At 37.0% G+C, this 14,762-nt stretch overlaps 1 protein-coding gene across 1 annotated transcript in view; it reads right to left on the minus strand.

The window, feature by feature from the left end:
• Positions 1-12,982, minus strand: part of MAN1B1 (mannosidase alpha class 1B member 1) — a 28,390-nt gene extending 15,408 nt beyond the window's left edge. Inside the window, exons 1-2 of the mRNA XM_063432958.1 lie at positions 12,687-12,982; positions 882-990 (exon numbers count right to left, since the gene is read on the minus strand). Of these exons, the coding sequence (XP_063289028.1) occupies positions 882-990; positions 12,687-12,794 (217 nt within the window). The 5' untranslated portion in view covers positions 12,795-12,982. The remainder of the gene's footprint in view (positions 1-881; positions 991-12,686) is intronic.
• Positions 12,983-14,762: the final 1,780 nt, after the last annotated feature.

Genomic DNA, 14,762 nt, shown 5'->3' on the forward strand with positions numbered 1-14,762 from the left:
GAAATAATGAAAGTCCCGCAGACGTGATTAGCACGTCTGAATATACCTCCTTTTGTTTCTCTGCCGCAAGCCTCCCATGGATATTTACCGTAAGATAGATCATGATATGATCTAAGAGGGGAATTGTAGATACAAATATCCATTTTGCCATCTATCCTAGCAGTTCATATAAGGGTTAATTTGAACCAAGAATAAATTTGCCATTTTATCTCCTATTCTTGGAAATAGGATTTATATAAAATCCTAGTTACGGGAAAAGTACTGATTTCGAAATAACTTGTTAATTGTCCAAGATATCGGTATTTGTAAATATCTGGTTTTAATCAAATATGTAATGCGTTATATAACGAAAGATTACAACTAGAAACAGCTGTTTATAACTTGTGAAAAACAAATTTCGTAATTAATGCTCATGACCCCCACCGACATGAAAATGGGGTATAAATGCTACTGACGTTTAATTAAACATTGAATTGGTTATTGAACAAGTCTGTGCTATTCATTTCCAATTTCCAGAGCTCTGAATGATTTGGCAAATATCCATCATCCACAAAGGGTCCAGGGGGGATTTAATCCCCAACAGTTGGGAGGGGTCGTTTATGGTTCCTTACTTTTTTCTGATTGGTTGTTTTTCTCTGTGTTAATGTGCTGCTGTGGAGTTCTAGTAAAAATAGTCTTAAGCAAACATTCGCCTCCTGTCATTAATAAAATTAAGATTATAGTTACACTAAAGCTAGTATAATCTTCAATTCTCTAACCAAGCTATTGTAGCTTAAATTTTAATTTGGCTTAAAATTATTTTCAAATAAACCCTAGAGTCTGTTATAGGATGGTAAAGAAAGCTTCGCAATAACACATTATGAATAATCTGCGTTACATACTTCTCCAGTACTCTCCCAGATTGGAAAATGACATCACGGCGGTGACGGCAAACACAGCGCACATTAAAAGGATGATCAGGCGCTGTAACCTCGATAGCTGCTTCCATTTCTAAGAAGGAAGGAGAGAGGTGCATTATTGGCAAGCAAACGGCAAGGGTCATTCAGAGTTTAACACAAAGCTCATAGCAGCTTCCTCTATAATCGCATTTCTCATGGACACTTGTAATAGTTGGGTTTCTTATTTGTTTTTGGTTATTTTCCCATTTTTTTTATAGTAAAGTCCTGCAGAATGTGTTGGCTGGGTATACAAATGCCAATAACAATGTAAGAATTGGTGTAATTACAATGCTAGTGGAATCTATGGTGCCATTCCCTCTCAGTGCCAGCAGGGGGCAGAGAAATACACATCAGATACCCCTCCATCGGCTGACGTCGGCAGAGTCCGACACATTGCCAAGGGTAAGGTAAGGGTCAGGTAAGAATCAAGAGTTTTTGGAACGTTTAGGCTATAACTTTCGTTGCTACGCTTATATTTGCAAATATGAAAAACAATAAAAAAAATAACAATTTAACAGTAAAAATCCTATGAACATAACTGTCCTTAACATATCAACCAATCACAGCGTAGAATGTTCTTCCCCTTTCTTTGCTGCTAAGTGATAAATATAATTACCTCTACTATTTTAAATATTCTATTAACTTTAATATTTCTATTTCACATATATCTGGCTCTGTTATTTATTTATTTTTGTAAGTCCGTCCTAATTGCGGGTACTCTTCAGCAAAAATTAATTTATTTTTGTTCTTTCATTTTTTTTCTCTCTTTCACAAATTTTATTGTTCAATAATTATTTTTTATTTACATAATACTAGTTTCCGGTCGTTAATAAAATTGTGAAAACAAGGGGCTGGCTGCACTCACCTAAACATGCATAAATAGGGTGCTGCTGGGAGCCAGTAAGTACAATAAAAATCAAGCGCACTGCCCTATTCACTAAACAGCAACTTTGATGCTGACAAATTTTGTTAAATATATATTGCTTACTCATCTATATAACAAAATTTGTCAGCAAAGTTGATGTTTAGTTAATAAAATTGTGACTTTTCATCCCCAAAGTTAGAAAAATCTGGAATTTCAAATGAGTCTGACTAGTATTTATATGTACTGATTGCAGTCCCACTGCTTGTGTGTCAAATTGCCGTTTTAAGCCTTCTAAAAGATGAACAACAGATCTAAGTAGTATGTGTCAAAAGTTCAGCTTGATCAACTTCAGTAATATGAGTAGCACCCGGGTTTATCCCTAAACTCTAAATTATAGATAACCGAAATTCAAATTGCAAAATCTAGGCTAAAAACAGGCACATTTGCCATTTGGGTTTTAATTGAGACAGTCAAAATATTTATTGAATGTTTGTATTTATTGAATACCTACATGCAACTATGAAAAAAGATAGTGTGTGTGCAGACAGCAGCCTATTTGCATAATTATACCAGGGAGCGCCTGGATTATTACGTGAGAAAAGGCAAAACTACAAAAAAACTAAAATATCTAACGTGGGAGTGGAAAGTCTACTTATAGCGGTCATGCAATGGCGTTCCTTTCCTACAAGCTAGACAAACTACATTTCAGTAAAGTCATACAATAATTACCTTTAAATCAAACATTAGCACAAAGCACCAACATATCTAACCACTAAACAAGCATTATTGAAATACAGACCTCAGCCATGTCTCACAGAGGCTGCTCAGACAGTAAAATGTGTTTTTTTCGTTTTCACCAGTTATAACTCAACATCCACCTGATCCCCCCCCCTCTCCTCCCCCCCATGAGATGTAAATATAGTATTTGCCTCCTGCCTCAGGTGGGATTCCCTGGTAATCTTATACTCCCTGTGCTTAGGGGAACGAACCACTCCTGTGCTACATACAAAAATAAATTTCACCTGAAGAAATACAGATCAGTGTTTATATGTACCATTTCTATCAACTATTATTATTATAGCTTATTTAGTTTGGACCAAAAATTAAAGGGACACTATAGTCACCAGAACACCTACAGCTTGTTGAATTTGTTCTGGTGAGTAGAATCGTGGTGTTTTTAACACAATAGGATCAAGAATACATGTTTGTTTTTCTGACACTATAGTGTTCCTTTAAATTTGAAAATAACTTTAACCCCTTAAGGACCGGACTGTTTTTGCGATGTTGTACATTTGCGACCAGGCATCTTTTTACACTTTTGTGGTGTTTGTGTTTAGCTGTAATTTTCCGCTCTCTCATTTACTGTTCCCATACAAATTATATTTTTTTTTTTTCATGACAAAAGGGGCTTTCTTTACATACCATTATTTATATAATCTCATGCAATTTAATTTTTAAAAAATGAAAAAATATGATGAAAAATTGAAAAAAATACATGTTTTTTGACTTTTATGTAAAAAATCTTTTACTCATCTACAAAAGCGAATGAAAAAAAAACTGCTAAATAGATTCAAAATTTTGTCCTGAGTTTAAAAATACCCAGTGTTTACATGCTTTTTGCTATTTTTTTTGCATGTTATAGGGCTATAGGTACAAGTAGGATATTGCGGTTTCAAAACCTATATTTTTAAAATGTATCAATAGTGACATTGTAACACTATTATCTGTCATAAATCGCTAAATAACCCCCCACATGTACATATTTTTTTTAAAGTAGACAACCCAGGGTATTCAATATGGGGTATGTCCAAACTTTTTTAGTAGCCACTTAGTCACAAACACTGGCCAAAGTTAGCGTTCATATTTGTTTGTGTGTGAAAAAAGTAAAAAACTAAATTGAACGCTAATTTTTGCCAGTGTTTGTGACTAAGTGGTTACTAAAAAAGACTGGACATACCCCATTTGCAATACCTTGGGTTGTCTTCTTTTGCAAATGGTATGCCATCATGGGGGTAATTCTCATTCCTGAGCTACCATACGCTCTCAAAGGCATCGTAACCAACCTGGCCATTTTCAATGTAAAAATATGACCCATATATTTGACCCTGTAACTTTCAAAAACGCTATAAAACCTGTACATGGGGGGTACTGTTATACTCAGGAGACTTTGCTGAACACAAATATTAGTGTTTCAAAACTGGAAAATGTATCACAACAATTATATCATCAGTAAAAGTGCTGTTTGTGTGTGAAAAATGCAAAAAAAAGTCACTTTCACTGACAATATCATCGCTGTGATATGTTTTACTGTTTTGAATCACTAATATTTGTGTTCAGCGAAGTCTCCCGAGTAAAACAGTACCCCCCATGTACAGGTTTTAGGGTGTCGTAGAACGTTACAGGGTAAAATACAGTGATAGCAAATTAAATTCTCTGGACTTTCGGCCTGGGTTGGCAGGCAGGTCCCTTAAATTGCAATCAATAAAATAACTTAATTATGTAAAAATATTACATAAATACGCAGGTAGAATTTAAATATATATGCATATTTATATATTTGAAGTCTACGTGTATATTTATATAATTTTGTATATGGACATATGAATAGTTCGTATTCTTTTTATTTATTTATATATACATAGATATATATACAATTTCATTCTAAGGGTATTTTGAAATAAATACATATATATTAATATCAAAATACAATTAGAATAAAATTTCGTATAGACATAATTTTTATTAAATTTTTATTATTATTTTTAATTTTTTAAGTTTAATTTAAATTACTTATTATTTGTAGTTTATAATAATATATATACAATATATATAGTTATTATATATATTATATATATACACGTGTGTAATTTAATTATAAGTGTATTTTTATATTAATATATGTACATATTAATATAAAAATACACTTAGTATGACATTATATATATGATATTTAGACGTATATTATATATATATATATATATATATATAATATACGTCTATATATCATATATATATATATATATACACATATATAATTATTATTTTTATTTATTAACTTTAAACTTTAATTTTTTTTTTTTATGATTTTACACTAAGCAGGGAGACTGCCTGTCAGCACAGACAGTCCCCCTGCAGGCAGAGACTAGGACACCTATTGTGACCATGTGGTCGCCCTGTTGAGCGATCACATGGCCACAGGGGTCCTAATCCGCCATGGGGAGACTGTCTGGGCTGCAGGCAGTCTCCCCACAACGGGAGCACCGCCGATCGCCGCCGGGGGAACGACGGCGATCGGGTAAGTACATTGGACCGTTAGGACGGTTCAGGACCGTCCTCGGTCGGCAATGCAAAAATGCCGATGACGGTCCTGAACCGTCCTCGGTCCTTAAGGGGTTAAAGGAACACTATAGTCACCAAAACAACATTAGCTTGAATGAAGCGGTTTTTGGGTATAGATCATGTCCCTGTTTCACTTCTCAATTCACTGCCATTTAGAAGTTAAATCACTTTTGTTTCTGTCAGGGGCGTACCTAGAGCACTTGGGGCACCTCCCCCTTCCCAAATGTAAAAAAACACCCACACAATTTTTAAAATATTTTCTTTTTTTATAATGTATTGCACAAATTTGTAACGTCATAAAACCCCTGTCCTGCCTTCCCTTCTACAAACCCCTGTACTGCCCCCTTCTATAAAACTCCTACACCCCCCTACCACAAATCCCATGCTCAGCCCCCCTTATACAAGACTCCTGCCACCTTTTACAAAATCCCTGCACTCCCACACAGTTACAGGCATACAGTCACACACAGTTACAGGCATACAATCACACACACACAGTCAGAGACAGACAATCACAAATACACACACAGTTACAGGCAGCATCACACAATCACAAGCAGTCACACACACATAGTTACATCCAGATAGTCACACATACAGTTACAGGCAGACAGTCACACACACACACACACACACACACAGACAGTTACAGGCAGTCACACATAGTTGCAGCCAGACAGTCATGCACATAGTTACAGGCAGACAGTTACATATACATTTACACACACAGTCACGGGCAGATCGTCTCACACACACACACACACAGTCACATGCAGACAATCACATATACAGTCACAGGCAGACTCTCACACACACACACAGTTAGAGGCAGACTGTCTCACACACACAGTTACAGGCAGACAGTCACACATACACACACCGTTACAGGCAGATGGTCAGACATAAACACACCGTTACAGGCAGATGGTCAGACATAAACACACCGTTACAGGCAGATGGTCAGACATAAACACACCGTTACAGGCAGACTGTCACACACAGTTACAGGCAGACATATTATTATTATTATTGACATTTATATAGTGCCAACGGATTCTGTAGCGCTTTACAATATTATTTGAGAAGAATTTAACTATAAATAGGACAATTACAAGAAAACTTACAGAAACTATAGCTTGAAGAGGGCCCTGCTTAAAGGACCACTCTAGGCACCCAGACCACTTCAGCTTAATGAAGTGGTCTGGGTGCCAGGTCCAGCTAGGGTTAACTAATTGTTTTATAAACATAGCAGTTTCAGAGAAACTGCTATGTTTATCAATTAGTTAAGCCTTCCCCTTTTTCCTCTAGTGGCTGTCTAACTGACAGCCACTAGAGGCGCTTGCGTGATTCTCACTGTGAAAATCACAGTGAGAGCACGCAAGCGTCCATAGGAAAGCATTATGAATGCTTTCCTATGTGACCGGCTGAATGCGCGCGCAGCTCTTGCCGCGCGTGCGCATTCAGCCGACGGGGAGGAGAAGAGGCGGATCGGAGGAGGAGAGCTCTCCGCCCAGCGCTGGAAAAAGGTAAGATTTAACCCCTTTCCCCTTTCCAGATCCGGGCGGGAGGGGGTCCCTGAGGGTGGGGGCACCCTCAGGGCACTCTAGTGCCAGGAAAACGAGTATGCTTTCCTGGCACTAGAGTGGTCCTTTAAACGAGCTTACAGTCTATACACACAGTTACAGGCAGACGGTCACACACATGCAGTTACAGGCAGACGGTCAGACATATATACACACACCCTCACATGCAGACAGTCCCACACACACCCTCACATGCAGACAGTCCCACACACACACAGGCCAACAGTCCCACACATATACAAACACAGTTACAGGCAGACAAACACACATACACTCACACAGTTACAGACAGGCAGGCAGACAGACACACACACACCCTCACATGCAAACAGGAAAACACACACACTGTCTTTCCCTCTCTCACTTACTTACAGTATGGGCTGGAGGAGGAGTGGATTCTCTTAAGTCCCTCCCTGAAGTCTGCTAGTTGGGGAAGCAGGGACTCCTTGCTTCCCCTCCATGTGCAGCAGTAACAGCAGAGTTAAGCTCGGCTCCCGCTGTCAATTTGACACTTTCCTTTTGTGCGGCCAGTTTTGAATTGGCTGCATTGCTGGTCTCTGCATGTGTGAACTGTGTTGGCCACCCGGCGCCCCAGCTGCCATATCAATTATATCAAAATATTGTACTGGTTCTGTACTGGTTCGGTTTATTCTATGCCCAGGTTCTGTACTGGCTGTGCGGTGGAGGTGGCCTCCTGCCCAAGGACAGCCCCCGTGCCCAATTTCCATGGATGTATTTGCCCTTTGTGCCCAGTCTACACAAGGCAGTTACACCCCAGTGCCATAGCCATAGAGCAATATTAATCTTTAGCACCCTGACAGTGCTGCAATATTAACCCTTAGCACCCTGGCAGTGCTGCAATATTAACCCTTAGCACCCTGGCAGTGCTGTAATATGACTCCCTAGCGCCCTGGCACTGCTGTAATATTAACCCTTAGCACCCTGGCAGTGCTGTAATATGACACCAACACAAAGAGAACACACCGCTGAGGTGGTAAATAGTGCAGACAAACTGGTTAAATGTTGCCACTCTAAAAGAGAACTCATGCTCCAAAAAAAAACCACACACAATATATATGAGGGTGTCATATCCCAGTTAAAATAAATGCATACCAATTAAACAAAGTTAAATGCGCAAATACAGATGGGAAAAAGAGCGGAAAAGAAAATCAAGACATACATTTATTACACAACATAAATAAACAAACAATAACACTCACAAGCAAAAATGCACACAAATATGAAATATGTGTAAAGCGAGCATATCAGCCTTTAGAGGCTAAAAAGTTCCACCTCCAATGTCCAGGAATCCGGTCTGCAACTTCAAGGGTTGCGACTTTCAAGAATTTCCTGTTCCTATTTAATGTACACTAGCTCTGGGCAGTGACTGTGATAAATAACCAGCTCAACGCGTTTCGCCCCCACAATCCACCATTCAATGTGCTCCCGTTATTCATGCCTTGATTTTCTTGTCTGCTCTTTTTCTTTTCTATATTTTTGCCCATTTAACCTGACCTAATAAGTATGTATTTATTTTAACTGAGATTTGGGGCCCGCATGTACATTGTAAGTACTGTAATATTAACCCCTAGTGGCAGTGCTGTGGGTTTAACCTCTTGCTATCACACAGTACAGAGCAGAAGGTAGATAAGGATAAGGATATAGGACTCTGTTACAGATACTATGTATCCCATGGAACCAGCTCCTCTCTGAGTTCTCACCGCCAGCTGGACTTCTTCCTCCGGCTCCTTATAATCAAACAGTGCAGGAAGTGGCTGTAATATGCTATATATATTATTATTACATCTTACCCTCCAGCAGGTTCGCCTCCCCCAGCTCTTGCTGTTATTATATATTACATTATATTATTATTATTATTATTTTTATTATTATATCTCACCCTCCAGCAAGTTCTCCTCCCCCAGCTCTGGCTGTTATTATATATTAATTATTATTATTATTATTATATCTCACCCTCCAGCAGGTTCTCTTCCCCCAGCTCTTGCTGTTATTATATATTACATTATATTATTATTATTATTATTATTATATCTCACCCTCCAGCAGGTTCTCCTCCTCCAGCTCTTGCAGTTATTATACATTACATTATATTATTATTATTATTTTATCTCACCCTCCAGCAGGTTCTCCTCCTCCAGCTCTTGCTGTTATTATATATTACATTATATTATTATTATTATTATTATTATTTTATCTCACCCTCCGGCAGGTTCTCCTCCTCCAGCTCTTGCAGTTATTATATATTACATTATATTATTATTATTATTATTTGATCTCACCCTCCAGCAGGTTCTCCTCCTCCAGCTCTTGCAGTTATTATTTATTACATTATTATTATTATTATATCTCACCCTCCAGCAGGTTCTCCTCCTCCAGCGCTTGCTTTTATTATATATTACATTATATTATTATTATTATTATTATATCTCACCCTCCAGCAGGTTCTCCTCCTCCAGCTCTTGTTGCTAATATATATTACATTATATTATTATTATTATTATTATTATTATATCTCACCCTCCAACAGGTTCTCCTCCGCCAGCTCTTGCAGTTATTATATATTACATTATATTATTATTATTATATCTCACCCTCCAGCAGGTTCTCCTCCTCCAGCTCTTGCTGTTATTATATATTACATTATATTATTATTATTATTATTATTATTATTATATCTCACCCTCCAGCAGGTTCTCCTCCGCCAGCTCTTGCAGTTATTATATATTACATTATATTATTATTATTATTATTATTATTATATCTCACCCTCCAGCAGGTTCTCCTCCTCCAGCTCTTGCTGTTATTATATATTACATTATATTATTATTATTATTATATCTCACCCTCCAGCAGGTTCTCCCCCAGCTCTTGCTGTTATATTACATTATATTATTATTATTATATCCCACCCTCCAGCAGGTTCTCCTCCTCCAGCTCTTGCAGTTATTATATATTACATTATATTATTATTATTATTATTATTATATCTCACCCTCCAGCAGGTTCTCCTCCTCCAGCTCTTGCTGTTATTATATATTACATTATATTATTATTATTATTATATCTCACCCTCCAGCAGGTTCTCCTCCCCCAGCTCTTGCTGTTATTATATATTACATTATTATTATTATTATTATTATTATTATTATTATAGCTCACCCTCCAGCTCTTGCTGTTATTATATATTACATTATATTATTATTATTATATCTCACCCTCCAGCAGGTTCTCCTCCCCCAGCTCTTGCTGTTATTATATATTACATTATATTATTATTGTTATTATAGCTCACCCTCCAGCAGGTTCTCCTCCTCCAGCTCTTGCTGTTATTATATATTACATTATATTATTATTATTATTATTGTATCTCACCCTCCAGCAGGTTCTCCTCCCCCAGCTCTTGCTGTTATTATATATTATTACATTATATTATTATTATATCTCACCCTCCAGCAGGTTCTCCTCCTCCAGCTCTTGCTGTTATTATATATTAGATTATATTAATATTATTATTATTATTGTATCTCACCCTCCAGCAGGTTCTCCTCCCCCAGCTCTTGCTGTTATTATATATTATTACATTATATTATTATTATATCTCACCCTCCAGCAGGTTCTCCTCCCCCAGCTCTTGCTGTTATTATATATTACATTATATTATTATTATTATTATATCTCACCCTCCAGCAGGTTCTCCTCCCCCAGCTCTTGCTGTTATTATATATTATTACATTATATTATTATTATTATATCTCACCCTCCAGCAGGTTCTCCTCCTCCAGCTCTTGCTGTTATTATATATTACATTATATTATTATTATTATTATATCTCACCCTCCAGCAGGTTCTCCTCCCCCAGCTCTTGCTGTTATTATATATTACATTATATTATTATTATTATATCTCACCCTCCAGCAGGTTCTCCTCCTCCAGCTCTTGCTGTTATTATATATTACATTATATTATTATTATTATTATATCTCACCCTCCAGCAGGTTCTCCTCCCCCAGCTCTTGCTGTTATTATATATTACATTATATTATTATTATTATTATTATTATATCTCACCCTCCAGCAGGTTCTCCTCCTCCAGCTCTTGCTGTTATTATATATTACATTATATTATTATTATTATTATATCTCACCCTCCAGCAGGTTCTCCTCCCCCAGCTCTTGCTGTTATTATATATTACATTATATTATTATTATTATTATATCTCACCCTCCAGCAGGTTCTCCTCCTCCAGCTCTTGCTGTTATTATATATTACATTATATTATTATTATTATTATTATTATATCTCACCCTCCAGCAGGTTCTCCTCCCCCAGCTCTTGCTGTTATTATATATTACATTATATTATTATTATTATTATTATTATATCTCACCCTCCAGCAGGTTCTCCTCCTCCAGCTCTTGCTGTTATTATATATTACATTATATTATTATTATTATTATTATATCTCACCCTCCAGCAGGTTCTCCTCCTCCAGCTCTTGCTGTTATGATATATTACATTATATTATTATTATTATTATATCTCACCCTCCAGCAGGTTCTCCTCCTCCAGCTCTTGCTGTTATTATATATTACATTATATTATTATTATTATATCTCACCCTCCAGCAGGTTCTCCTCCTCCAGCTCTTGCTGTTATTATATATTACATTATTATTATTATATCTCACCCTCCAGCAGGTTCTCCTCCTCCAGCTCTTGCTGTTATTATATATTACATTATTATTATTATTATTATTATTATTATATCTCACCCTCCAGCAGGTTCTCCTCCTCCAGCTCTTGCTGTTATTATATATTACATTATTATTATTATTATTATTATTATATCTCACCCTCCAGCAGGTTCTCCTCCTCCAGCTCTTGCTGTTATTATATATTACATTATTATTATTATTATTATTATTATATCTCACCCTCCAGCAGGTTCTCCTCCTCCAGCTCTTGCTGTTATTATATATTACATTATTATTATTATTATTATTATTATATCTCACCCTCCAGCAGGTTCTCCTCCTCCAGCTCTTGCTGTTATTATATATTACATTATATTATTATTATTATTATTATATCTCACCCTCCAGCAGGTTCTCCTCCTCCAGCTCTTGCTGTTATTATATATTACATTATATTATTATTATTATATCTCACCCTCCAGCAGGTTCTCCTCCTCCAGCTCTTGCTGTTATTATATATTACATTATATTATTATTATTATTATATCTCACCCTCCAGCAGGTTCTCCTCCTCCAGCTCTTGCTGTTATTATATATTACATTATATTATTATTATAATATCTCACCCTCCAGCAGGTTCTCCTCCTCCAGCTCTTGCTGTTGTTGTATATTACATTATATTATTATTATTATAATATCTCACCCTCCAGCAGGTTCTCCTCCTCCAGCTCTTGCTGTTATTATATATTACATTATATTATTATTATATCTCACCCTCCAGCAGGTTCTCACCCTCCAGCTCTTGCAGTTATTATATATTACATTATATTATTATTATTATTATTATTATTATTATATCTCACCCTCCAGCAGGTTCTCCTCCTCCAGCTCTTGCTGTTATTATATATTACATTATATTATTATTATTATTATTATATCTCACCCTCCAGCAGGTTCTCCTCCTCCAGCTCTTGCTGTTATTATATATTACATTATATTATTATTATTATTTTATCTCACCCTCCAGCAGGTTCTCCTCCTCCAGCTCTTGCTGTTATTATATATTACATTATATTATTATTATTATTATTATATCTCACCCTCCAGCAGGTTCTCCTCCTCCAGCTCTTGCTATTATATATTACATTATATTATTATTATTATTATTATATCTCACCCTCCAGCAGGTTCTCCTCCCCCAGCTCTTGCTGTTATTATATATTATATTATTATTATTATATCTCACCCTCCAGCAGGTTCTCCTCCTCCAGCTCTTGCTGTTGTTGTATCCGCCTCCCCCGTCCGGTTGGATCAGGGTGACCGACATAAAGTCCCGGCGTTGCGGGGAGTACATGGCACCGGGCTGCTATCCTTTCCCCATAGCAGGAAGAGCGAGCGGGCGGGAGGCGGAGCGGTAAATCCAGCCCGCGGCTGCGGCCTAGCCCTCCCTGTAAACAAGCTGCCAAAGTCCATGCGGCCGCACCGCGCATGCGCAGCACCACAGAGCAACCCCCGGAGCGGGAGAGAGCGGCCGTCAGGGTGTGATAGAGAGGCGACTCTCTCTCGGAGACCAAAGGAATGAGCTGTCACTAACTGGGCGGCCATCTTTGATTTGGGCATTATCCTCCTTCCAACCAAAATCATGTGACCACCTGCCGCGGCCATGATTGATTAGGGATTCCCTTACATGCAGAATAATGAAATGGGATTTATATTTTAACCATTTACACTTCCTAATCTTCTTTGTAGACACATAGTCTTTGCCTTTGGAATTTCAGATGATTTTATACTAAACTTGTTAGACATTTTCAATAAATTCAAGTGGTTTGTTTGAATTGATTGATATATATATTTATTTATTATTAGTTCATTAACTCCTTATAATAATATATTGACTTTTAAATGGTTTTTCAATGTTTAGCTTTCTTTGTTGGAAAAACATTTAAACTTGTCCTGTTTTTCTGAATTAAAAATAACAATTATGTTGTTCTAAAGTTTAAAATGACCAGGTATTAATAGGTATTAATCTCACAGTGTAATCAGTGATGAAGGTTACATTGTTACACATGGGTCCAGGTTCACAAGTCTTCAAACCCCAGTCTATTAATAAACTGATTAACAATGGCAGGATAGATAATTATAGTTCTGGTAATTTAGATGTCTTCTTGAAGGCATGGAGTGTTTCGGGTGTCACTAATAGATACAAGATAACACATTATTCTGTAACAGGCAAAGCAGGTTTTTTGGTTCTTTTTAAGCCCATGTTTTAGTTATTTCAACCAACAGAATCACTGTCCAGTGATGTATGTGAGATAGCAAGCAGTTTAACAAGGTAGCTTTCTGGTCAGTTTGTTAGGAGGACAGATATAGAGAAAGGAGACAACACACCTCTGTTAACATAACAGTCAGGTATTTGTAAATCATGCTCCTAAATATTGTACGTACCAGGGGTGCCCAAAATGTAGATCTCCAGAAGTATTAAAACTACAGCTTCCATACTTATTGCACAATATATTTTTATGACATCAGTGGCTGGATTAATCACTGGGCGATATGATTGTAAACAGTGAGGTAATCAAAGCAGCATTTGAAATATTACAGCAAAACAGAATCTATCCGTCATTTCCCAAATTGTGCTAAAAGCATTACAGCGGGTTTAACCACTTTCCATCCCACAGAGAATGAAGAAACAGACTAGGATCACCGAACCACCAGGAGCTCAGACCTGTACTTCTGTCCAACTCATTCGTGGTTGTAAACAAACTGGTTTTAGATCAACCGAAGAAAGGACTGCAAGTTGTTTAAGCCAGACTCTATGATCCAATGCCAAGATGTTCCATTTTTAATCCAGCAGTCTGCTTTAAGGAGCCAATTATCGTTTTCTGTCCTAAAAAAACAAACTTGTATTTTCTAAAACTGGGACACACAGTCACTTAGTGGAGAGGCAGGAGCACCAGTTACAGGCCAATCCAAAACACACACATACTGGATTTCATTGTATATTTTACTGTTACAATTGCATAGAAGCAGCAATTCACTTCACCATCTACTACGGCTTTGGAATAATTAAGGCCTTTCATTACGGATTCTTGAAATTACCCAGGACAAGTTTTCATATAAAGCACTTTCGGTTACTATCTAAAGAGCATATTATTTGCTTAAAATTCTGCCCTATCTGTCCTATGCTCAGGTCATCACAGCTCTGTTCAAATCTCCGATCTATTCCAGTATCCTCCCACCATAGCTGTAGATGTGATCGATATAGGTCACTGCAAAGCACAGGGGAACCTGCAGTATTTGAGATCTAGAAGCAATTGTCTAT

The sequence above is a fragment of the Pelobates fuscus genome, chromosome 9 (assembly GCF_036172605.1).
Source record: "Pelobates fuscus isolate aPelFus1 chromosome 9, aPelFus1.pri, whole genome shotgun sequence".
Taxonomy (NCBI): Eukaryota; Metazoa; Chordata; class Amphibia; order Anura; family Pelobatidae; genus Pelobates; species Pelobates fuscus.